The sequence below is a fragment of the Callithrix jacchus genome, chromosome 8 (assembly GCF_049354715.1).
Source record: "Callithrix jacchus isolate 240 chromosome 8, calJac240_pri, whole genome shotgun sequence".
Classification (NCBI taxonomy): domain Eukaryota; kingdom Metazoa; phylum Chordata; class Mammalia; order Primates; family Cebidae; genus Callithrix; species Callithrix jacchus.
The window spans coordinates 10,683,992-10,710,859 of record NC_133509.1 but is presented as its reverse complement, the minus strand read 5'-3'; the positions used below and the strand labels follow the sequence as shown (position 1 = coordinate 10,710,859).

Below are 26,868 nucleotides of genomic sequence, written 5' to 3'. Positions count from 1 at the left end.
TCCCTGGAGCATCTGCATCCCTTGCGGCATCATGTGGTCATGGGTAGGGTCAGGAGGAAGGACTTCAGGGACTGCCCCAGGCCTTGTGGCTTTCTGAATGAAAAGGGCAGAGCCCAGAGCAGGACTCATATCCCATAGAGACTGACCCAGGGCTAACTGAGTGGAAAGGTGACTCCTGATAGGACTGGAGGCCCTATCCACCCACTTCCCCATGCTGAAACCAACGTGAAAGCAGAATTTTCCAGGCCTAGCCCCAGCACTGGAAGAGCAGCTGGGAGCAGCTTTCCCAGGCCTCCAGCCCGGGCCTGGCCCTCAGAGGAAGTGTGGCAGAAGGATTAACAGAGGCCTGGCCGAAAGAGGAAGTGTGGCAGAAGGATCAACAGAAGCCTGGCCGGAAGAGGAGGAAGTTCTCCAAAGGACGGAAGTGGAGAGCAGGAGTCAAAAAGAAAGAAGAAAGGGGGACATGTCCTTTGGAAAACTGCTGTGGCTTACATGACCGTGTTTTAATGGCCCAGGCAGAGAAGGAAGACACATTCCTGTGCATAGATTCTCACAGCATGGATGGACCTTTGCTATGTGAAAAAGACCAGACACAAAAGACCATGTATATGTTTTCATTTATATGAAATGCCCAGGATAGGAAAATCTATAGAGATAAAAAATAGATCAGTGTTGACTTTGGGACTAGGGGACTTCGGAATGGGGGAGAGATAGCTAAAGGATGTGGGGTTTCTCTTTATGGCTACAAAAATGTTCTAAAATTGACTGTGGGGCTGGGCGTGGTGGCTCACACCTGTAATCCTGGCACTTTGGGAGGCCAAGGCAGACGGATCACCTAAGGTTGGGAGTTCAAGACCAGACTGACCAACATGGAGAAACCCTGTCACTACTAAAAACACAAAATTAGCCTAGTGTGGTGGTGCTGCCTGTAGTCCCAGCTACTTGGGAGAATGAGGCAGGAGAATCTCTTGAACCCAGGAGGCAGAGATTGTGGTAAGCCGAGATCATGCCATTGCACTCCAGCCTGGGCAAGAAGAGCAAAATTCTGTCTCAAAAAAAAAAAAAAAAAAGACTATGATGATTGTTATATATATCATTGAATATACTAAAACCTATTGACTCATTCACCTTAAATGGGCGAATTGTATGGTATGTGAATTATATTTCAATAACACTGTTAAAAGGAGGGAGCAATTCCCATGGAAAGTGAGGGACATTGTGGGCAGTGGGAACAGGTCCTATTGGGAAGTGGGCAGAAGGGCACAGAAAGTCTAGTGGGGCAGGGAAGACCAAAGAAAAGAACGACTTCCATTGGTCCCTGAGGATGGGCAGTGTTTCCAATGCCTTTCCAAAATGAAATGGAGACCTCCTTCTCTCCCTTGCTCCTCCTCAAGCCATGGGCATCATGTGAAAGTGTAAATTCAGACCGTAGAGAAAAATCCAGAAACCCAACTCAGGGACTGGAGAGGTCCTAAGATCTGACGCTGGTGAGAGTGGAGAGGCAGCACTTCCCATGGCCACAGAGAGGGGACCTAGTTGGCAGCTCGCCAGCTGGTGGCCTCATAGTCAGATCCCTGAGGGTCCCAGTGGTTGCCAACAGATTCTCATCGAATGTTTAGTAAACATCCTCCATCCTCGGCTTTCAAACACAAGGTACAGGAAGATACAGGCCATGCCGCAAGGAACTCCCAAGTCAGGCCGGCCGCAGGGTCTGAATTTACCATGAAACACTGTTTTGGTAAACGAGAAGGGTGTTGTGAAGGTTGCTGGTTGAATCATGGAATCTTAGCTCTTGAGAACAGACTCGACTTTACCGGAGAACTAAGTTCAAGCTCTACCAGGTGTGTAGTCTGGGGCCTTGAGGATCTGGCTGAACCTCAACGAAATGGGATAAGGAAATTTACTCTGCCTTCATCAAGTCGTCTAAGGCAAATACATAACTAATGTTAACTGGCAAATGCTACATACACATTGGTTACACAATTAATGAACCATGCAGCATTATTTCATAACAGCCAGAGGTGGAAACAGCCCACATGTTCCTCAGTGAATGAATGGATAAACCAAATGTGGTATATGCACAAAATGGAATATTATTCAGCCATAAAAAGAAATCAGGCTATCAGGCTGGGCGTGGTGGCTCATGCCTGTAGTCCCAGCTACTTGGGAGGTTGAGGTGGGAGGATCACTTGAGCCTAGCAGGTCGATGCTGCAGTGAGCCGAGATCGTGCCACTGCACTCTAGCCTGCAGCCTGGGTAACAGAGGGAGACCTCAAAAAAAAGAAATGAAATTCTGCTGCAACATGGATAAACCTTGAAAACATATATTAAGTGAAGCCAATCACAAAAGGACAAATGTATAATGCCACCTACATGAGGCATTAAGTTCATAGAGAATGAAAGTAGAGGCCGGGCACAGTGGCTCAAGCCTGTAATCCCAGCACTTTGGGAGGCCGAGGCGGGTGGATCAAGAAGTCAAGAGATCGAGACCATCCTGATCAACATGGTGAAACCCTGTCTCTACTAAAAATACAAAAAATTAGCTGGGCATGGTGGTGCATGCCTGTAATCCCAGCTACTGAGGAGGCTGAGGCAGGAGAATTGCCTGAACCCAGGAGGCGGAGGTTGCGGTGAGCCAAGATCGCACCATTGCACTCCAGCCTGGGTAACAAGAGTGAAACTCCATCTCGAAAAAAAAAGAGAATTCTATTTGTAGAATAGTAGTTATCAAGGGGCTGGGGGAGGGGAAATAGGAGTTATGATTTAATGGCTACAAATCAGTTTGGGATGATGGAAACGTTTTAAGATGGGTGGTGATGATGTTTGCATAACAGTGCGTGCACTTAATGCTTCTGAATTGTACACATAAAAATGGTTAAAATGGTAAATTTTTATGTTATTATATTTGACCACAGTAAAAAGTTAATGAACTCAGACTTCCAGGAGATTAGAATGATATATCCCCACTGGTGACCTGGCTGTGATTAGAAGAATAAGAGCAAATGTTTATTACATCCATGTTGTGTTCTAAGCCTTTTGCCTTTTTTTTTTTTTTTTTTTACCACTAGAAAAAAACACAGAGCTTTATTATTCTCAACATCAGCGGCAGCGGTCTCTGTAGGACAGGGGAGTGAGTTCTGTTGACTGACAGGGATAGGTGGCTCCTACTTGCCGGCGATAAGCAGATTCCGCAGGACCACGATGACCGAGTCCCCACGCAGGAACATCTTGGAGATGTAGCGGTCTTTGTTGACCGGCTTGGACTTCTTCTTGCCCTTGCCGCTCTTGGGTACCTCAGTCCACATCTCCTTCACGTTCTCCAGCACCATGTTGCAGTGCCTATCAAAGGCCTTCACGCGGCCCAGGAGTTTCTTATTGTTGCGGCAGTTGATGAGCACTTGGGTGTTGTTCTTGACGGACTGCGTGAGCACAGAGAGTGGACCCGTGTTAAATTCCTCCTCCTCTCGCTTCTGCAGCTCCTCTGGGGTCATCTCACTCTTGGGCTTGTTGAGGAGGCTCATGTTGGTGGCTAAGCTCTCGGATCACTCCGGTTTCCTCCACGTTGCTCGCCTTTTGCCTTACATTATCTCAGTTAATCCCCCAACAAGCCGACAAAGGGGTCTTCCTTATTATTCCCACTCTACAAACCATCAAGCTGAAGCTCAGCAAATTCAGGTGCCTGCATCCTTCAGCTCTTACTTTAGTCGGCAAGCAAGAGAGACTCAGTTCAAAAGATCTGAAACAATTAAAGGATTTATCTGTCTGGACAAAAAGTTAAAATGGAGCAGCCTGGGGGAGGTGGTCTATTCTGCATCTCTCATTGAGATGCAGTGAGAAGGCTCTTTCTTTTTTTGAGACAGAGTCTTGCTCTGTCACCCAGGCTAGCTAGAGTTTGGTGGTGTGATCTCGGCTCACTGCAACCTCCGCCTCCCCAGTTCAAGCGATTCTCCTGCCTCAGCCTTCCGTGTAGCTGGGATTACAGTCGCCTGCCACCACACTCGACTATTTTTTGTATTTTTTTAGTAGAGATGGGATTTCACTATCTTGGCCAGGCTGGTCTTGAACTCTTGACCTTGTTATCTGCCCACCAAAAGTGCTGGGATTATAGGCATGAGCCCCTGTGCCCAGCCGAGAAGGTTATTTCTTACTTCTTTCTAAAAGCAAAGAGTCTTTGGCTGGTGCGGTAGCTCACTCCTGTAATCCCAACACTTTGGGTAGACCAAAGAAGGAGGATTGCTTAAGGCTAGGAGTTCAAGACCAGCCTGAGCAACAAAGCAAGAGCCGCAACTCTACAAAAAAATAGAAAAATTAGCCAGGTGGAGGCTGAGGCAGGAGGATCAAGAGCTTGTCTCCATAAAAAAGTCTTTTTGAAGAGAGAAAAGTGGCAGTCCAGAGACAATCGATGTATTTCCTGTGGTCCTGGGACAACCTGTTCTGAGTGGGAATGTGGTCAGGAAGAGGAGGGCACAGCAGGAGCCATGCAGGGCTCTTATCACTTACAACCTGACACCGTTGCGATAGCAGCCCCCCGAACCACTCCTAGAGTGGAAATTGCAACCTGTTGGGAGTGGAGACACCTGTGTTTAAGTCCTGGTTCAGCAAGTCGAGGCGGTCTTTCACCTGGGGGCCTCTATTTCTCCAGCTCTAGAATGATAACCTCAAGTCTTCTAGGTTTCAAACTAGGACATTTTGGCCTACACCTGGCATGTGGGAGTTGTTTGTTCAAAGCCAAATTATTCTATCTTGTTTTCTTGAGTAAAAAGTGAAGGAAAGCAAAATCAAACCCCCGTCTCTCTCAGACACAGTCGGATTCTCCCACGCTGCCATCCCCACTGGCTCTGGGGCCGCCCTGGGCAGTGGGAAGGTGGTGGAGTCGCCTCCTACAATCCTGATCCTGATGACTCAGAAACTGGAGGCGCATCTGCTTCTGAGAACCCACAGCAAATGCTGGGAAAGTGCTTAGCGAAGCTGGAGTGCAACCCACGCTCAGTAGCGGGTAGCTGCTGTTGTGATGGCCCTGCCAACCCCGGGTCCTGGTGGGAATTCTCTGCTTGCCGGGCTGCCTTCTGGAGGCCTAGGAGCTCAGGCCCCATCTGCCCTTTCCTCACTCCTAGGGTTCTCTCCAAAAGGACATGTAGTAGCCCCAGGGGAGAGTAACTGTGGGGGGGGGGCAACCCAGGGCAAAATAAGACCCAGGATACCTGATCCCTGGCTGTCCCTGGATAGTGTGAGGCCGGCCCTGCCAGCCACCCTGCCCTGGCCTTTCCTGGCCTCAGGCGGAGCACAGGCCCCTCCTCACAGGCTCAGCTCTCATGCTTCCTGATTGACTCCTCTGCTCAGGGCGTCCTGCCCTGACCCCTCAGGGCCAACCACCAAGAGGAGGTCTGTGAACTGTGACTTCAGAGATACAACTGTCCTCTTCACAGCCCTGCCCTGCTTCCTCACTCCTGCAATCCCAGAGCTAGAAATTCTTCTCTTTGATGCTTCCCTAAACATAGAGACATTTTAAGCCTTCTCTGTCATGGGGAGTAGGATGGGAATAAATTCAGGAAGGCTCCTTCCCAAGAGCATGCTTCCATGGGGCAAGCGCAGGACAGGTATCCGGGAAGTGCTTGCAGGTGGGTAGAAGGAAACACAAGGCACAGAAACGACTCCTGAGACCCGTCTGCCTCACAGTTGTGCCTTGGGCGGGATCTGAGTCTGCTCTTCAAACTTCCAGAGTGAAAAAATAGAATGCTGTTTAATGCTTCTCTTTTGTCAACTGAAAAATCAGCAAAGGCTAGGCGTCGTGGCACACACCTGTAATCCCAACACTTTGGGAGGTTGAGGTGGGCATATCACAAGGTCAGGAGATCAAGACTATCCTGGCTAACACGGTGAAACCCCTTTTCTACTAAAAATACAAAAAAATTAGGTGTGGTGGTGTGCGCCTGTAGTCCCAGCTACTCAGGAGGCTGAGGCAGGAGAATCACTTGAGCCCAGGAGGCGGAGGTGGCAGTGAGCCAAGATCACACCACTGCACCCCAACCTGGGTAACAGAGTGGGACTGTCTCAAAAAAAAAATTTAGCAAAGTACCAAAGGAAGGTGCCTCAGACATCAGAGAGCATCAACTCTGTGATGAGACAATCTGGTTCTCAGAACCTAGTTCTGTCACCAACTCTGTTTGGGGTGATGGACAAGTTACTTAACTCCATTAAGCCTCAGTTTCTTCCTCTGTTAGACTGGGCCTAATGAAACCTACATTGAAATGCTATTATCAGAATAAGCTGAGAGAATGTATGGGACGTACCTAGCCCAGTGCCTGCACATAGTAGGCCTGCACTAAAAGCCGGCTTCCTTCCTTCCTCTCTTGTTGTCCAATCTGTTTGCATGGTGAGTCAGATGGTTCTTTGGTTGAAAGCAGCAGAAGCTGACTGGGGCTAACTTAAAGAAGAAAAAACCACGTGTTAGGAATTTACCGGGTAATTCACCAAAGCAAAGGAAATGAACAGGCTGGGGGTGATGGCTGATGCCTCTAATTCCAGCACTTTGGGAGGCCAAGGTGGGTGGATCATGAGGTTATGAGTTCCAGACCAGCCTGACCAACATGGCAAATCCCCACCCCCTGCCTGTCTCTACTAAAAATACAAAAATTAGCTGGGTGTGGTGGTGCGCACCTGTAATCCCAGCTACTCAGGAGGCAGAGGCAGGAGAATTGCTTGAATTTAGGAGGTGGAAGTCACAGTGAGCCAAGCTCTCACCACTGCACTCCAGCCTGGGTGACACAGCAGACCCTTGAGAAGGACAGTAACTAGGAGCTCACAGGGAGGACAGGCTGGTGATTTGGAGACCAGCTCTTCACCTGCTGGTGGTCTCTGGCCATGGGCCTGGGTCCTTTGCAGGGTGCACCGGGGGGCTGATGCTTGCTCTCAGGGAAGGCTTGTCCTCTCTACTCTCCAAGGTCTTGTCACTCCCAGGAAGCTAGGCTCTGAAGAACCTTGGTGATAAGGAGCACCTTCACTGTCTTGGGCTGACCACCAACAAAACCCGAACCCTGCTTTCGGGTCAGAGCCCCGGACTCTGACCATTCTGCACACGTTAATTCAGTCTGAAGATTATCCATGTCAGAGACCAAGGAGAAGGTTTGTTCTTAAAATATGTTTATTTAAGTTATTTTTAAGGAGATTTTTTTCCTCTTATAAAAGACAAGATAGGCAATAAAGAAAATTCAGAAAACAGAAAAACACACAGAATCCCCCAAATTTCCACAATAGCACTACTCAGATCTAGCCACTAGTAATATTTTAGAGCATGTTCTTTTTTTTTTTTTTTTTTTTGAGACAGAGTTTCCCTCTTGTTACCCAGGCTGGAGTGCAGTGACGTGATCTCGGCTCACTGCAACCTCCGCCTCCTGGGTTCAGGCAATTCTCCTGCCTCAGCCTCCTGAGTAGCTGGGATTACAGGCACGTGCCACTATGCCCTGCTAATTTTTTGTATTTTTAATAGAGACGGGGTTTCACCACGTTGACCAGGATGGTCTTGATCTCTTGACCTCGTGATCCACCCGCCTCGGCCTCCCAAAGTGCTGGGATTACAGGCATAAGCCACTGTGCCCAGCCCACATGTTCTTTATTCTTTCAACACAGACACACACACAGACATAGACACACACTCACATACTTTCTAGCAAAATGAGCTTATACTGTCATAATGTTTCAGTACATTTTTATTTATTTTATTATTATTTTTGAGACATTGCACTCCCAGGCTGGAGTGCAATGGTGTGATCCCCGCTCACTCTTATCTCTGCCTCCCAGGTTCAAATGATTCTCCTGCCTCCGCCTCCCAAATAGCTGGGACTACAGACATGTGCTACCATGCCTGGCTAATTTTAGTATTTTTAGTAGAAATGGGGTTTCATCATGTTGGCCAGGCTGTGTAAATCGAACTCCTGTGTCGTCAGATTTATTGATCTGTAAGGTGGAGGGGCCGTTCTGCCCACTTTACCTTGGTGCCTGACAAGCTTCCATTTATAGGATCTGAACCTCTCATATTTGTTTCCCAAAATTATATGGGATCTCTCTGTCATCTGGGTAAAGGATGTTTCTTGAGCTATAGGACAGGGCCCAGAGTATAGTCCTAGCTGTCCCTCCATGGGGTGCAGCCAGGTGAAGAACCCTCTCCCCCACTGCCTGGGGTCACTGACCTCAAGGTCAAACCCTGCTCGGTGAAGATGATTCTGCTGCTGGTGCCAACGTTGAGGTCAGCCTCAGGTGTTCAGAGCATGTCTACCCACGGGCCATGCTGTAGCCAATGTGGTCAAGGCCAGCCCCAGATAACCTGCTGGGGGCCCGGCTCTGGGCTCCAGCTCGGGTATTAGCAGGGTGCTCAGAGCTCAGCCCAAGGCTCTTGGCACAGTGGCTGTTCTCTAGGCCTTGCTGTGGAGCAGCCAGGACGGGGCAGCCTCCCTCAGCCTGCCAGGCCTGAGGCCCTGAGTGAGGGCAGAAGGAAGAAAAGAAGGAAAGGATTTGCCCCAAGCAAACATTGGGGCTCAGGATACAATATCCCAAAATATGGTGCTCTAGCACTCTGAGTTATTTGAACTAGAAGGGATGGGAGGGCCCTCAGAAACCAAGTTTTCCTGACTCCTGCCTGCCTTTCTCTTTGCCTCCTTTCTCCTTCCCCAGTATTGCCCCTGAAAGGGGTCATAGAAGCTAGAACTCCTCTCCCCAGTGCAAGCCACAAAACCTAGAAGGGTCACTGTTTTTTTTTTTCTTTCTTTCTTTTTTTTTGAGAGAAGGAAAGAAAAAAAAATGAGTAAAGGAGAGGAAGAAAGAGGAAGAGAAAGAGGGAGAGTAAACGGAAATATTGCTTTATTCTGAAAAAAAATGGGTATTAATAATGGCCAATCAATGTTTCATTTAAACCTATGAGTAGGTGTGGTGTGGTATTGACAAGAATGTATATTTTGTGTATTTAAAGTGGAGAGCTCTATAAATATTTATTAAGTTTACTTGTTCTGGATCTGAGTTCAAGTCCTTGATATCCTTATTAATTTTCTGTCTCATTGAGTCTAAGTCTCTATGTATCTGGGTGTTAGGATCGTTAGCTCTTGTTGTTGCATTGATCCTCTTACCACTATATCTTTGTTGCTTTAAAATCTATTTTATCCGATACGAGAACTGCAACTCCTGCTTTTTATTTATTTATTTATTTATTTTTGCTCTCCATTTGGTTGGTAAATCTTTCTCCATCCCTTTGTTTTGAGTCTTTGTGTATCCTTGCATGTGAAATGGGTCTGGATGTAGCATACCGTTGGGTTTTGGCTGTGTCTTTTTTTTTTTGATTGTGCTTAACAGTGGAGACAGGAAGGAATGAGGAAAGAAAATAACAAACAGTCAACCAATATTTCGTTTAAATCTGTGAAATGCTGTGCAAGTGCTGAAGAGTGATTTGCTTCCATTTATGTGGTCACTTTCAAAATAGGTATAATGTGATAGTAAAAAAAAAAATGTATGTTCTGTGGACCTGGGGCGAAGAATTCTATAAATATTCACTGAGTTTACTTGTTCCAGGGCTGAGTTCAAATCATAAATGTCTCTGTTAATTTTCTATCTTGTTGATCCGTCAAATATTAACAATGTGGTGTCAAAGTCTCCCGCTATTAGTGTGGGCTTCCAAGTCTCTTTATAAGTCATTGAGAACTTGTCTTATTTATTTATTTTTTTTTTTGGGCATCCTGAATTTTTATTTGCTCAATCCAGTCACCTACTTTTTTTTTTTTTTTATTTTTTAGAGGGAAAAAGAGAAAAAGAAGGGGAAAAAAAGAAAAAGAGGGAAAAAGGAATATTACTTCATTCCTAAAATGGGTTTCAATAATGGCCGATCAATATTTTGAGTGTTTAAAGTGGTTAATGCATATTTTATGTGTTTAAAATGGAGACCTCTATTGTGTTTATTTGTTCTGGCTCTGAGTTCAAGTCCTGGATATCGTTATCAATTTGTTGTCTCGTTGAATCTAAATCTCATTATGGGTCTTATGTGTCTGGGTGTTAAGATCTCTTATTGTTACATTAATCCTTTTACCCTTGCATCCTTGTAGCTTTGAAATCTATTTTATTAAGTGTGAGAATTGCAACTCCTGCTTTTTATTTATTTATTTTTGCTCTCCATTTGGTTGGTGAGTTTTTTTCCATCCCCTTGTTTTGAGTCTTTGTATATCTTCAGATATATCATTAGATGTGGATAATGTATATTTTGTGTGTTTAAAATGGAGAGCTCTATTGAGTTTATTTGTTCTGGATCTTAGTTCCAGTCTCGGGTATCGTTATCAATTTGTTGTCTCGTTGAATCTAAATCTCATTATGGGTCTTATGTATCTGGGTGTTAAGATCTCTTATTATTACATTAATCCTTTTACCCTTGTATCCTTGTAGCTTTGAAATCTATTTTGTCAAATGTGAAAATTGCAACTCCTGCTTCTTATTTATTTATTTTTGCTCTCCATTTGGTTGGTACGTTTTTGGTTTTTTTTTTCCAACCCTTTATTTTGAGTCTATGTATATCTTTGGATATACCATTAGATTTTGTCTGTATCTTTTGATTGGGAGATTTGGTCGATTTAAATTTAGGGTTGCTGCCATTTGTTATTAACTGGCTATTTTGTCCTTTCGTTGATAAAAATTCTTCTTTATGTTAATGCTCTTTACTTTTTGGTGTATTTTTAGAAAGGGTCATACTGGTTGTTCCTTTCTGTGTATAATGCTTCTTTTAGAAGTTCTTGTAAAGCAGGCCTGGTGGTAATAAAATCTCTGAGTACTTGCTTGTTCCTAAAAGATTTTATTTTTCCTTCAAATGTAAAGCTTAAATTGGCAGGATATGAAATTCTGGGCTGAAAGTTCTGTTGATTAAGTATATTGAATATTGGCCCCCACTCTCTTCTAGCTTGTAGGGTTTCCGTTGAGATCTGCTGTAAGCCTAATAGGCTTACCTTTATGGGTGACTTGATCTTTCTCTCTGGCTGCCCTTAATATTTTCTCCTTCTTTTTGATCTTGGTGAATCTAATGATTATGTGCCTTGGGGTTGATCTTCTTGAGGAATATCTCTGTGGTGTTCTCTGTATTGCCTGGGGTTGAATAGTGTCCTGCTTTGCTAAATTAGGAAAATTTTCCTGGATAATGTCCTGGAGAGTATTTTCCAGCTTGAATTCATTCTCTCCGTCACATTCAGGTACACCAATCAAACGTATATTAGGTCTTTTCACATAGTCCCATATTGCTTGGAGACTTTGCTCATTCCTTTTTATCCTTTTTTCTCTATTCTTGTCTTGTCGTTTTGTTTCATTAAGTTGGTCTTCTACCTCTGATACCCTTTCTTCTGCTTGATCCATTCGGCTGTTTAAGCTTGTACATATTTCACTAAGTTCTCGTGTTGTATTTTTCAACTCCATAAGTTCATTTGTATTCCTCTCTATATTTTCTATTCTTTTCAACATTTCATCTAACCTTTTTTCCAAGTTCTTAGTTTCTTTACATTGGGTTAGAACAAGTTCCTTTAACTCCCAGAAGTTTCTTATCATCCACCTTTTAAAGCCTACTTCAGATAATGGAACACAGTCCTTTTCCATCAGGGCTTGTTCGGTTGCTGATGAGTCCTTTTCCATCAGGGCTTGTTCTGTTGCTGATGGGTTCTGATTTTGGGTATACTCGGCCTTCTTAGGCTGTCTTTTTCCCTTCATTGTAGATGAACCGCCTTTTTAATTAGTTTTCTGAGTCGACGTCCGACTTATTGATTCCCAGTGCTGGGATCCGAGCCACCCACTGTGGCAGCCTAAATAGCAGCGATAAGACTGATGGTGCTCTTCTGCCCGGGAATCTCTGGTCTGGCTTCCCTCTTGAGTCCGCAACAAGCGGCTCTGACTTCCCGGAGCTCCAAACTCCGGTCAGTAGGGGAAGCAGTCCTGTTGGCTCTGCATGAAGAGCTGCTGTGCCGAGACGCCGGCAAAACCGCTGCGGCGGCCACAAGAGTCGCGCTGGCGACCCATGGGGCTCCTCCACTGGGAATTGGCTAATCGGTGAGTGACGAAAATTCGACTAATGATGTGGCGTCGTCTCGTTCTCTGAGCTTTCACTGGGAGCTACAATCCTGAGCTGTTAGTGGTCGGCCATCTTCTTGGCTGTATCTTTTGATTGGGGGATTTAGTCGATTTAAATTTAGGGTTACTGCCATTTGATGTTAACTGGCTGTTTTATCCATTCGTTGATGTAAATTCTTCTTTATGTTGATGCTCTTTACTTTCTGGTATATTTTTAGAAAGGCTAATACTGGTTGTTTCTTTCTGTGTGTAATGCTTCTTTCAGAAGCTCTTGTAAAGCAGGCCTGGTAATAAAATCTCTGAGTACTTGCTTGTTCATAAAAGATTTTATTTTCCCTTCAGTTGTGAAGCTTAGTTTGGCTGGATATGAAATTCTGGGCTGAAGGTTCTATTCTTTGAGGATGTTGAATATTGGCCCCCACTCTCTTCTGGCTTGTAGAGTTTCTGCTGAGAGATCTGCTCTAAGTCTGATAGGCTTGCCTTTGTGGGTAACCTGGCCTTTCTCTCTGGCTTCCCTTAGTATTTTCTCCTTCATTTCAACCCTGGTGAATCTAACGATTATGTGCCTTGGGGTTGCTCTTCTTAAGGAATATCTTTGTGGTGTTCTCTGTATTACCTGGGGTTGAATATTGTCCTGCTTTGCTAGTTTAGGAAAATTTTCCTGAATAATATCCTGAAGGGTATTTTCCAGCTTGGATTCATTCTCTCCGTCGCATTCAGGTACACCTATCAAACGTAAATTTGGTCTTTTCACATAGTCCCACATTTCTTGGAGACTTTGCTCATTCCTTTTTATCCTTTTTTCTCTAATCTTGTCTTCTCGTTTTATTTCATTAAGTTGGAATTTGACCTCTGATATCCTTTCTTCTGCTTGAATAATTCGAGTGTTTAAACCTGTGCATACTTCTCAGAGTTCCTGCACTGTATTCTTCAGTTCCATTAATTCATTTATATTCCTCTCTAAGTTGACTATTCTCAATAGGATTTCATCAAACCTTTTTTCAAAGTTCTTGGTTTCTTTACGTTGGGCTACAACATGTTCTTTTAACTCACTGAAGTTTGTTATTATCCATTCCTTGAAGAGTGATTCTGTTATTGGGATGCACTCGTTCTCCATCAAGCCTTGTTCCATTATTGATGTGGAACTGTGATCATCTTTAGAGGGAGAGGCATTCTGATTTTGAGTATTCTCAGCCTTTTTACGCTGGTTTCTTCCCATCATTGTAAATTTATCCTCCTGTCGTCTTTGAAATTACCAACTTTCAGATTAGGTCTCTTGAGTGGACGTCCAAGTTGTTAGTTCCCAGGGCCAGAACGGCGGCGTTAAGACTGATGGTGCTTTTCTGCCCAGGATTCTCCTGTCTGGCTTCCTTCTTGTGTCCGTAATGGGCAACTCTGCCTTCCCCAGGCTCCAAACCTCAGTCAGAAGGGGAACCAGTCTCGTTTACTCTGCGCCGAGAGCTGCCGCACCGAGGTGCCGTCACAGCCGCTGCGCCGGCCTCAGCAGTCATGCTGGGGGCCCGTGTGGGTCCTCCAAACCTCGGTCAGAAGGGGAGCCAGCCCTGTTTACTCTGTGCTGAGAGCTGCTGCACTGAGGTGCTGGCGAAACCGCTGCGCCGGCCACAAGAGTCAAGCTGGCAACCCATGTGGCTCCTCCACTGGGGATCTTCTGCTCCATGAGCGACCAGAATTTGTCTGAAAGTGTGGCGTCCTCTAGTTCTCTGCGCTTTCACTGAGAGCTGCAATCCCGAAATGTTAGCGATCGGCCATCTTGGATCATTCCCTCGAAAGGTCACTCTTTAACCTTCTCCCATCTCCCTGGAATATCCTCATGCCACAGGGATCCTGCCGCTTAATTAGGAAGGAAAGAACACTACACAGAGAGGCCATGGAGAATCTGAACTAGAGGCCTTGCTGGGTTCCGCCTTCAGGGTATCACCATTAGATCACACCCTTCTTTCCAACCACATTTCTACATGGCTGGCTATCCTTTACTGGACCTAAGCTTAAAAATACAGTTTTCCTTTGTCTCTGGGTCTTCATTTCTGAAGGCTCTCATATCACTTAAAGCATACGTTACATAAACGTGTCAAGCTTTTCTCTTGTTAATCTGTTTCTTGTCATGGGGCTGTTGGCTGTGGACCTTGGAATGGGTGAGGGAAAGGTACTACACCTCTTTGCTCTACAAAAGCAGGCTGGCCAGTAGGATGGCCGAGCTCCTATCGCATGCCAAGTGTCTTTGTCAGGCAGCTCCATCCATGGTTTAAACAACTTTGCCCTTTTCACTTCCCCACTTTGGGGATGAGAAAGCTGAGACTCGGAGGGGTAGGTTATTCATCCTAAGTCACTCAGGTGACAAGTGGAAGAAACCACAATCTGTTGCAGCCTCCCAAATGGGTACCTGCTGACCAGAAGGTCTTATGCTTAGTGTTCCATTATCAGAACGCTAAGGAGGTTGGAGTTATTTACATCCTACTGCTCAAGGTTATCACCAAGGCCTGATTTTTCACACATGTCTGCAATTCAAAAAGTTATAACCTCTGGGCTGGGTTGCAGTGGCTCATGCCTGTAATCCCAGCACTTTGGGAGGCTGAGGCAGGTGGATCATTTGAGTTCAGGAGTTTGAGACCAAGCCTGGCCAACATGGTAAAACCCCGTCTCTACTAAATATACAAAAATTAGTCAGGTATGGTAGTGGGTACCTGTAATCCCTGCTACTTGGGAGGCTGAGGAGGTGGAGGCTGCAGTGAGCCAAGATCGTGCCACTGCCCTCCACTGGGCAATAGAGTAAGACCCTGCCTCAAAAATTAAAAAAAAATTGTAACCTTGTAAGCGCTTTCCTTAGCTTCTGGAAAAATGAATAGGGGGACTTATTCACACTAGAATTCAAATATAGGTTAATAATATCCTCTTTCCCAGGGGGATCCAAGATGTGGCCCCAAGTCTTGCCTTTCTCTGTCTCACTCACAGCCAGTCATGACCATGCGATGGCCTCGGACCATAGAAAGTAGTTTAGTTGAACTGTTTCTTTTGGGAATTTCCCCTAAAGCCGGGACATTTCCCTGTAAGTTTCACTGGGAAGTTCCCAAGAGCCTCCTTCCCTATCCTGCCTGGTTGACTCCAGGTCAGACCAGAGGTCAAGGCAAGGATGTGGCAGCACTGGGCCTTAGTAGTCTGCCCCTCCCATCCCCAGCTTGTCTCCATGGCATCTGCATGGGTTCTGTGATCCTTGAGGGCAGGAGATGGTGGGTGGTTGGTGTGAGGTGGGGGCGGGGAGACTCTGCCAGCCTTGTTCTAAGGAGCAGGAGTTAAAGGTGCCTGGTTGCCCAGCACAAGGCCCTGGTGTTGATTCTAGTGGTAGGAATGGGAATGAAGGGAGATTCTTCCTGAAGTACTGTGGATCTCCCAGAGGCCGCTGCCAGAGAACTCATCCCAGGCCTCCAGGCTTGAGCAGGGAAGGGGAATTCAGGCTTTGGATTCTAGCAGACGGGATTTGAATCCTGGCCACTGAGTGCTTTAGAGGAGGGGACTTAATCTCTCTGAACCTTGGCTTCCTCATTGTAAAAGGAGAACACTACCAAAAGGGGCAACAAACTGAGATTCCAGCAACTCAGTGGCAACGTCAGTTACTGATTGTATCTGCCCAGAGAGGTGTCAACCAGCTGTCTCTACTGGGTGAGATGGGGGAGAACTTAGGTGTGACCAGTTCACCATCTCTGACCTGGCACATAGTAGGTCTTCAATAACTAGGAATTCCCTTTTCCCCCTGCTTCCAGGAGGTCACCTTCTCCATTTCCCACATGCTCCTGGACATCCCCTGTTCTTCTCTGCCCCCAGCCACAAACTGATCTGGCTTCTAAGGGTTTGAGATTTGCACCCCAAGGGAGCCTGGATTCCTGATTGCAGAAACCTCCCTTCCTTCTGTGTTTGCCTCGGGAGGCATGCCACTAACAGCCTCAGGATGGCTGGGATATAACATATTGAGGAACATATCTAAATGTACGTTTAAAAAACCATACTTAGGCCAGGCACAGTGGCTCGCGCCCGTAATCTCAGTACTTTGAGAGGTCGAGGCGAGAGGATCGCTTGACCCCAGGAGTTTGAGACCAGCCTGGGCAACCTGGCAAAACCTCAACTCTGCAAAAAAGTAGCTGGGCATAGTGGCATGTACCTGTAGTACCAGCCACTTGGGAGGCTGAGGTAGAAGAATCATCTGAGCCCTGGGAAGTTGAGGCTGCAGTGAGCTGAGATTGTGCCACTGCTCTCCAGCCTGTGTGGGGGAAATAAGACCCTGTCTCAAAAAAGTAAATAAATAAAAATAAATTAAAAACCATACTTAGCAAATAACTGTAAGTCTATATGCTGAAATAGTAACGGTGGCATTGTATGTATGTCATGAGTCCATAAAAATATATGCTGTACATATATCATATGTAGGACTTTATTGCCTTTATATACATTAATGTATTTTTCAATGAACATGTATTATATTTATAATAAGAAATAGCCGGGTAGGGTGGCTCACACCTGTAATCACAGAACTTTGGGAGTTGGAGGCAGGTAGATCACTTGAGGTCAGGAGTTTGAGACCAGCCTGGCAACAGGGTGAAATTCCATCTCCCCTAAAAATTAAAAATTCGCTGGGCGTGGTGGCACACACCTGTCATTCCAGCTATGTGGGAGTCTAAGGCAGGAGAATAGCTTGAACCCAGGAGATGGAGGTTGCAGTGAGCCGAGATCATGCCACTGCACTCCATCCTGGGCAACAGTGAGAGACTCCATCTCAAAAAAAAGAAATGGAGAATGAGGCTTCCCAGCTCAGCAGGGGACTCTCACAGGCTGTAATTTGGGTCTCGCAGTGTCCTCTCAAGTTTTGCTGAGGATTGGGGTCCCTAGGGGTGCTGTGGGTGGCTCACACCCCACAGGGGCAGCTCTCTGAAGAGGTCCCTTGTCCCTGCTGACTCTCAGGGCACAGCTGTTGAGATCTGGGTCCCTGGGGTGGGCATTTTGGGAGCTGCCTCTAAGCTAGCCTTCTGTTGATATTCCTGGAGCCTGGTGGGGGCTGGTGGGGGGCTGGTGGGGGGCTGGCCCTAGGGAGCCTGCCCCTGCCTGCACAAAGCTGCTCCTGGCCCAGGGGAGAGAGAACACATCACGCTCAAGTCCCAGTGAGAGGCAGCCTTGGCAACCAGAATCCTGAGGGAGTGTGTGCCTGGTAGGTCCCCTGTGGACTCAACCAGCCACTGTCCTCATCGCCAAGGGTTAGTTTGGGCACTAGCTGCTCCCTGCTGCCAGCAAGAGATCAAAGAATCATGTCTGGGGCATAGAACCCAGAGACCTGGACTCTAGTCCTGGCTCTGCCGCTAATTCTCAGGGAAAACTTGGTCATATTTGTTACCTCATATGTGCCAGACACTGTGCAAGATACTTTACACATTTAAGGCTGGGCACAGTGCCTCACAACCTGTAATCCCAACACTTTGGGAGGCTGAAGTGGGTGGATCACCTGAGGTCAGGCATGGTAGTGTGTGCCTGTAATCCCAGCTACCCAGGAGGCTGGGGCAAGAGAATCACTTCAACCCAGAAGGCGGAGGTTGCAGTGAGCCGGGATCGAGCCACTGCACCGCAGCCTGGGCAACTAAGCAAGACTCCATCTCAAAAAAAAAAAAGCCTCAGATGAAACTAGAAACTTGTGGGCATCAGAAAATACTTACCGACCACTTGCTCTGGCCCCACTATGCCCTAAAGCAGAAACAAATGTTCCCCTAGATGTTTGTGGTGAGAGGTTGGCAGTAGGTCTCTGGAGCTGGGGCCTGTTGCAGCCCCTGGGATCAGGTGAATCAAGGGAATCAAACACTTCTGTTCTCCTTCCAGGTAAGATAAAGGTTTCACTTTCTCCTCCTTGAGGAAAGAGCTGACCTTGCCAGGTGACAAAAATGCTAATGAGGTCCCAAGAGAACACCTGCCTGGTAGAAAGAATACTGAGCCTGGAGTCAGAATGGGCTCTGCTCATTCCTAGAGGTGTGAACTTGGGCAAATATGGTTGCACCTGCGCCTGTCTTGTAAGTTGCTGGGAGGGGTGATGAAGCAATGCTGCAAAGCTTATGGCCTCAGAAAGATGCTCATGATACATGGGTAGGAAAAAGAAGATTACAAGGCCAGGTGCGGTGGCTCACACCTGTAATCCCAGCACTTTGGGAGATCAAGGCAGGCAGATCACAAGGTCAGGAGTTTGAGACCAGCCTGGCCAATATGGTGAAATCCTGTCCTTACTAAAATACAAAAATTAGCCTGGCATGGTGGCGAGCGCCTGTAGTTCCAGCTACTCAGGAGGCTGAGGCAGGAAAATCACTTGAACCCGGTAGGCAGAGGTTGCAGCGAGCTGAGATCGTGCCACTGCACTCTAGCCTGAGTGACAAAGCAAGACTCTGTCTCAAAAAAAAAAAAAAAAAAGGAAAAGAAAAAGCAGATTATAAAAAAAAAAAAACAAAGATATATACACCAGGCCTTCTTTGCTGTGAAATACAGAAAAATAACCAAGAGCGTAGTGATGCTAACAGTGTAGTATTTTTCCCTGTTCACTTACCTATATTTTTAATTTTTTTCTACAGTAAATATAGAATTGTTAGCTATTGCCACCATAATACTGCATAACTAGTCCCAAATCTCAGTAGATTACAACATGAGGATTTATTCTCAAGCTCGGAGGTCTGCAGATCAACTGCAATTTGACTGACAGGTTGAGCATAGCAGGGCTGAGACAGAGCGGCCTGCCATGCCCAACCTAAATCAGTCAAATGCGGCTGGGGCTGGGCGCAGTGGCTCACGCCTGTAACTCCAGCACTTTGGGAGGCTGTGGTGGGTGGATCACCTGAGGTCAGGAGTTTGAGGCCCACCTGACCAACATGGTGAAACCCGTCTTTACTAAAACTACAAAAAATTAGCCGGGTGTGGTAGCATATGCCTGTAATCCCAGCTACTTGGGAGGTTGAGGCAGGAGAATCTCTTGAACCTGGGAGACGGAGGTTGCAGTGAGCCGAGATGGTGCCACTGTACCCCAGACCAGGCAATAGTTCAAGATTCTGTCTCTCAAAAAAAAAAAAAAAAAATTGCAGTTGGACTGGGCCTGGCTCCTCACTGCAGGTCAGGCTGTATGTCCCATGTGGCTTCATTCTGGGGCTCTGGCTGAAGGGGCAACAGCTATTCAAAGCTTGCTTCTCCTTCGGCTTGCCAGAGCCCAAGAGCCAAGCCAAAATGCACAAGCACGTATAAAGCCTCTGTTTACCTCATTTCATAACATTTCATTGGCTAAAGCAAGTCCTATGGCCAAACCCTACACCAATGGGGCAGGAAAGTATCTGCCACCCATGGTGGGAGTGGGAAGGGAGTGAGTATATGCTGAGTACCCACCCAGTTTATTGCTTACTACTTGTATAATAAAGCAAACATGATGTGCTTTGTGAGATGCTTTTATGTTATCCACTAGAGAGTATCCTGCAGGCCCTCCAAGGTTGAGAAAGTGGAGCCATCGTAGAATTTTATAGTTAGAGGATAGAACTAATGTGATGTTTGTTTGTTTAAGACAGGCTCTCATTCTGTCACCCAAGCTGGAGTGCAATGGCACAATCCCAGCTCACTGTAACCTCTGCTTCCCAGGCTCAAGTGGTTCTCCCATCTCAGCCTCCCAAGTAGGTGGGAACACATTTGTGCACCAGCATATACCCCCCTAAGTTTTTAAAGACTGGGTTTTGCCATGTTACCCAGGCTGGTCTTGAACTTCTGAGCTCAGAGCTCCACCCACCTCAGCCTCCCAAAATGCTGAGATTATAAGCGTGAGCCACCGTGCCTGGGCCTGAGGATAGAACTAATGTTAAAGGAGTAGGCTGACCCTCTCTTTTTTCTTCTCTGTCCCTTTAAGAGAACCAGACACGACCATTTATGGCACCTACAGGCTCATAAAGAAAGGTGGAAAACACCCACACGGGCTCCTGGGCGGTTCTTCCCAGAGGCCAGGCCCTTGCTAGTTCCCATCCAGATCTGTCTGAATTTATTTCCTGCTGACCTCCTTTCTCTTGACTTCTCTCAGTTCATCCTGTCATTCATTCAGGATGTATTTATTGAGCACCTACTGTGTGCTGGCACTCTTCTAGCCCTGGAGTTATGTTGGTGAACAAGGCAAGTGTGGATGAACAAGGAAGTCTTTACTTGCAGGGGTTACATTCTACTGTGGAGGTGGGGTGGGTGCCCGGTACGGGGGGAATGCTAATATCAAGTAGTGTGGATGCTAAGAAGGAAGACGGGCGAGTGCGACAGTGACAGGGCAAGGGATGGCTACTTTGGATAGTGAGGTCAGGAAAGGCTTCACTGACGTGGTGCTATTGGAAGTTATTGGAAGGTGCTTCTTAGGAACTGATGCTTATGTCTGGGCTCTCCAGACCTTGACTCTTAGTCCCTCTCAAGAATTTGGCTTGGGTTTTCCCTATCTGTTCACTCCCCACTTTGGCCTGCTGTGGGGAGCGCTCCTGTTGTAGCTATCTTCCCACCAGCTTCCTGCTGGCTGCCTGATGCCCGCTTGGCTTAGCCAGCCCTCAACAAAAAGGAGACTCAAAAAACCCTAATAGAGGGCCGGGCGCAGTGGCTCAAGCCTGTAATCCCAGCACTTTGGGAGGCCATGGCGGGTGGATCACGAGGTCAAGACCATCCTGGTCAACATGGTGGAACCCCGTCTCTGCTAAAAATACAAAAAAAAATTAGCTGGGCATGGTGGCGCGTGCCTGTAATCCCAGCTACTCAGGAGGCTGAGGCAGGAGAATTGCCTGAACCCAGGAGGTGGAGGTTGCAGTGAGCTGAGATCGCACCATTGCACTCCAGCCTGGGTAACAAGAATGAAACTCCATTTCAAAAAAAAACCTAATAGATCAAGCCAATCACTTACTGAGCTCCATTGTGTACCAAGCTAGCAGATGTTTATTTAGCACTTTCTGTATACCAAACTAATAGGTATTTATTGAGCATCTATTGGATGCCAGATCAACAGTCATTTATTGCGTGCTTACTGTATATCCAAACCTACAAGTGTTGATTTACTGTATTCCAGGAACTGAGGAGAACACGTAAACTATTGCTCTCTAGAAACTTGCAATCAAGTTGTGGAGACAAATGCTACACAAATGGACTTACACCTGTAAGTGCCATGTTGTACAGAACAGTGTCCCAGGAAGCTGGAGACAGCCTAGGGGTCATTGTGGAATGGGGTAGCCACAGAGGGCTTCATGGAGGAGGTGAAAATTGAACTGGACTTTAAGGGATGGATAGGATTTAGATAGAAAAGAAAAATATGGGCAGGGCACAGTGGCTCACTCCTGTAATCCCAGCACTTTGGGAGGCTAAGGCAGGCAGATCACTTGAGCCCAGGAGTTTGAGACCAGACTGGGCAACATGGCAAAATACATCAATTAGCTGGGTGTGGTAGCATGTGCCTGTAGTCCCAGCTACTCAGGAGGCTCAGTTGGGAGGATCACCTGAGCTCAGGAGGCTGAGGCAGCAGTGAGCCATGATCGCACCGTGGCACTCCAGCCTGGGTGACAGAGTAAGACCCCATCTCAAAAAAAAACAAAAAGGTAAAATAGTGACTAGGGTAGCATGGCCCAGGCCTGGGGGCATTTGTGTTTTGAAACCCTAGGGTATAATTCTGAGCATTCATCACGTGGGCCTGACGTCCTCTCCTTTCTGGTTTGTCAGCATTCTTGTAACAGCCAGTTAACGCTACGACTCCTTTCTTCTAGGCCATGGCTGGACTCCTTGGCAGTCATAATATGCCGGAGCAATCCAGGCTGACATTATCTGGCTGCCGTCAGAAAGGGCCACCCTGTAGAAAGGTGTTTATGTTCTTGGTGGACAAGAGCATAAAACCCATGGAGATTGGCCTCAGGGTATCCAAGCGCAGTGCATTTTTAGTCGAGGCGTCCTCTCCTTTCTTCCCAAGAGTTTTTTTTTTCTGAGATGGAGTTTTTTGCTCTTGTTGCCCAGGCTGGAGTGCAGTGGCGCAAACCTCGGCTCACTGCAAACTCTGCCTCTTGGGTTCAAGTGATTCTCCTACCTCAGCCTCCCAAGTAGCTGGGATTATAGGCACGCACCACTATGCCTGGCTAATTATGTATTTTTAGTAGAGATAGGGTTTCTCCACATTGATCAGGCTGGTCTCAAACTCCCAACCTCAGGTGATCATCCTGCCTCAGCCTCCCAAAGTGCTGGGATTACAGGTATGAGCCACTGCGCCTGGCCCTTCCAGGAGTCTTTAAAAACACTCATGTTCATTTCCTCAACCTAAAGCCTTGAGACTGTAGCTAGGGCTATTTAGAATTCACAGATTTAATATACAGGCTTAGTGGCCTCTATATATTTCTGAAAGCAGGAAGAATTTCACATCATGATTTTGTTACTTTGATAATAATATTCATATTATTAACCATGTTATAGGTTCAGATTTTTCATATTATTAACCATGTTATAGGTTCAGATTGTCTCATATTATTAACCATGTTATAGGTTCAGATTGTCTCATATTATTAACCATGTTATAGGTTCAGATTGTCTCATATTATTAACCATGTTATAGGTTCAGATTGTCTCATTATTAACCATGTTATAGGTTCAGATTGTCTCATATTATTAACCATGTTATAGGTTCAGATTGTCTCATATTATTAACCATGTTATAGGTTCAGATTGTCTCATTATTAACCATGTTATAGGTTCAGATTGTCTCATTATTAACCATGTTATAGGTTCAGATTGTCTCATATTATTAACCATGTTATAGGTTCAGATTGTCTCATATTATTAACCATGTTATAGGTTCAGATTGTCTCATATTATTAACCATGTTATAGGTTCAGATTGTCTCATTATTAACCATGCTATAGGTTCAGATTGTCTCATATTATTAACCATGTTATAGGTTCAGATTGTCTCATATTATTAACCATGTTATAGGTTCAGATTTTTCATATTATTAACCATGTTATAGGTTCAGATTGTCTCATATTATTAACCATGTTATAGGTTCAGATTGTCTCATATTATTAACCATGTTATAGGTTCAGATTGTCTCATATTATTAACCATGTTATAGGTTCAGATTGTCTCATATTATTAACCGTGTTATAGGTTCAGATTGTCTCATGTTATTAACCATGTTATAGGTTCAGATTTTTCATATTATTAACCATGTTATAGGTTCAGATTGTCTCATATTATTAACCATGTTATAGGTTCAGATTGTCTCATATTATTAACCATGTTATAGGTTCAGATTTTTCATATTATTAACCATGTTATAGGTTCAGATTGTCTCATAATATTAACCATGTTATAGGTTCAGATTGTCTCATATTATTAACCATGTTATAGGTTCAGATTTTTCATATTATTAACCATGTTATAGGTTCAGATTGTCTCATAATATTAACCATGTTATAGGTTCAGATTGTCTCATATTATTAACCATGTTATAGGTTCAGATTTTTCATATTATTAACCATGTTATAGGTTCAGATTGTCTCATGTTATTAACCATGTTATAGGTTCAGATTGTCTCATATTATTAACCATGTTATAGGTTCAGATTTTTCATATTATTAACCATGGTATAGGTTCAGATTGTCTCATGTTATTAACCATGTTATAGGTTCAGATTGTCTCATATTATTAACCATGTTATAGGTTCAGATTGTCTCATATTATTAACCATGTTATAGGTTCAGATTGTCTCATAATATTAACCATGTTATAGGTTCAGATTGTCTCATATTATTAACCATGTTATAGGTTCAGATTTTTCATATTATTAACCATGTTATAGGTTCAGATTGTCTCATATTATTAATCATGTTATAGGTTCAGATTGTCTCATATTATTAACCATGTTATAGGTTCAGATTGTCTCATATTATTAACCATGTTATAGGTTCAGATTGTCTCATAATATTAATCATGTTATAGGTTCAGATTTTTCATATTATTAACCATGTTATAAGTTCAGATTGTCTCATAATATTAATCATGTTATAGGTTCAGATTGTTTCTGCTTTCCAGAAACTGGTCATGAGAAATCTGAACTTGTAAAATGACCCCATTAAAAATAATCATTTTTTCACACTAAAAATATTTATCTAGTATACCACTCTGTATAGTCTGGATCTGGAGGAAAAAAGAGGAAATAATCCATAGATTCAGGATTCTTTGAGACAGGGAGTCCCTCTACCCCTTGACTATACAGCTTAATTCAATCTGCAGAAAGAGCTGTTTTTACAGCTTTTCAGGAAGCTTGCTTAGTTGGGGGTGTCTGTGCCATCTGCAGGATTACTTTCTATTTCATTTATTTCCAGGTCACAAAGACTGTGCAGAGCTCAGGAGGCTTGGAACATGTCATTGTGGAGGGAATTGTTCAGACCTGAGGCAAAATAAAAACTGAAACCGAAGGCCAGGTGCGGTGGCTCACACCTGTAATCCCATCACTTTGGGAGGCCAAGGTGGGTGAATCACTTGAGGTCAGGAGTTCGAGACCAGCCTGGCCAACACGGTGAAACCCCATCTCTACTAAAAATACAAAACTTAACCAGGTGTGGTGGTGCATGCCTGTAATCTCAGCTACTTGGGAGGCTGAGGCAGGAGAATCACTTGAACCCAGAAGGCGGAGGTTGCAATAAGTGGAGACTGCACCATTGAACTCCAGCCTGGGCAACAGAGTGAGACTCTGTCTTAAAAAAAACAAAAACTGAAACTGAGAGACAGACATAAAACAGGCTTGAAGATTCACCTCACAGTATAAATAAACCTCCATAGACTTTCTTCCCCACTGAAGTCTCAGGGAAAAGTGAGAAGCCGCCAAAGGCAGGAATACAGAGATCTTCGAGATTCCAGAGGCGGTCAGTCCCTCCCTCTGGAAGGAAACAAGAGAACTGCGGAAGGGAAGAGGGCTAAGGAGCGCTGTCCTGTGCTGTTTAAAGAAAACCAGGCAGCAGCTCACATTAGTCCCCAGTGTTTCTGTGTCATGGCAGATGGGACATGGCGCAGAAGAAGGATTACAGGGGTCAGTCTAAGCACAGTCAGCCACCACTAGCTGTGTGGCTGTCTGAGCCCAGGTCTTCTAAGTAGCAGACACCAAGACAGGGTTAGACTGCAAGAGATTATTCGGTAAGTGTGCAAAGCCGGAGAGGGAGTTGGAAAGACTTGAGAGAGCCATCAGACTACAATGCAGGTCTGACCAATGTGAGGGAGAGAGGAAAGGAAGAAAGGTAACATCAAAGTGTCTTACACTGTGGTACAGTGGATGAGGGGGGGTCCTTGAGCTAAAGATTTCCTTCAGAGCAGTGCCCCCAGTCTCAAAATCCAGGTCTGCCTTAGTATCCCCACATGTGGATACTCATGGAAAGTATGGCCTCAGGACAAACACCTCAGGCAGATTATCTTAACTCTCTGTGCTTTGATTTCCTCAATTATAAAGTGAAGGTTTTGGGGAGCATTAAATAAAATAGCATGGGGCCGGGCGCGGTGGCTCAAGCCTGTAATCCCAGCACTTTGGGAGGCCGAGGCGGGTGGATCACGAGGTCAACAGATCGAGACCATCCTGGTCAACATGGTGAAACCCCGTCTCTACTAAAAATTACAAAAAATTAGCTGGGCACGGTGGCGCGTGCCTGTAGTCCCAGCTACTCGGGAGGCTGAGGCAGGAGAATTGCCTGAACCCAGGGGGCCGGAGGTTGCGGTGAGCCGAGATTGCACCATTGCACTCCAGCCTGGGTAACAAGAGCGAAACTCCGTTTCAAAAAAAAAAAAAAAAATTAAAATAAATAAATAAATAAAATAAAATAGCATGTTTAAACTAAAGCGTTTAGAATGAAATCAACTGCCTAATAAATGTTCAGTGAACATAAATTCCCTTCCTTGTCTTGTACCTCATCTTGAGGCAAATTTGACACAGCGATTAACTCCTCTCCCCAGCCCTTCCTTCAGTCATCCTTCTACCCTTCCCCAGCCAGACATACAGGAGACAAGTACGTGGCCCTAAATCCAGGGCCTGAATGCTTGTGTTTTTGTGTTTTGATAACCAGGCCTTGAGACGTTATCATAGATGACATGGGGCTTTAGCCAACAGCTAGGCTGGGGTAGAGGAGGGAGACTCCAGAAGGAGAGATACCTTTGTGTTTTTGAAAGATAGTCTCTTTCTGTCACCCAGGCTAGAGTGCAGAGGTGCAATATTGGCTCACTGCAACCTCTGCCTCCTGAATTCAAGCAGTTCTCCTGCCTTGGCCTCCCAGGTAGCTGGGATTACAGGAGCACACCACCATGCCCAGCTAATTTTTGTATTTTTAGTAGAGACGGGGTTTGCCATGTGGGCCAGGCTTGAACACCTGGCCTCAAGCGATCCGCCATCCTTGGCCTCCCAAAGTGCTGGGAATTACAGACATGAGTCACTGTGTCTGACCAGATACTCTTCTTACTTGGGACAGGTTACTGCATAGTTGGAGGGATGAGCCACAACCCTTGGAAACACCCTCAGGGAGGACACTTAAGGAAGCTTTGCTCCAAAATCCTTCAGGCTGAGGTCCAGAGGGTCTGCTGCCCTGGGACTAATGCACATGTTCCCTCAGAGGGAGCCTTTAGAGATGGGTGTGTAAGGCAGTCCCCAGCCCCACCCTGCCCGCTGTCTCCACCGCACCCTCTGTCATCCTCCGTGTGCCTCATGTTCCTGCAGTGCTCTCCTCTGTCTCTGTCTCTCTCTCCCCAACCTCA

At 45.6% G+C, this 26,868-nt stretch overlaps 2 protein-coding genes and 1 long non-coding RNA gene across 3 annotated transcripts in view; 2 read left to right on the top strand and 1 right to left on the bottom strand.

Annotated features, from left to right (window-relative positions):
• DAPK2 (death associated protein kinase 2) overlaps positions 1-26,868 on the top strand; it is a 271,914-nt gene that overhangs the window by 152,452 nt on the left and 92,594 nt on the right. The window lies entirely within an intron of this gene.
• Positions 3,071-3,526, bottom strand: LOC100400310 (small nuclear ribonucleoprotein Sm D2). Its single transcript, XM_035258809.3, has one exon. The coding sequence runs from the start codon at positions 3,519-3,521 to the stop codon at positions 3,165-3,167; it is 357 nt and encodes a 118-aa protein (XP_035114700.1). The 5' UTR covers positions 3,522-3,526; the 3' UTR covers positions 3,071-3,164.
• Positions 21,168-25,962, top strand: LOC144577278 (uncharacterized). The gene is made up of 2 exons (XR_013520718.1): positions 21,168-21,256; positions 24,462-25,962. It is a non-coding gene; the product is annotated as an uncharacterized LOC144577278 (long non-coding RNA).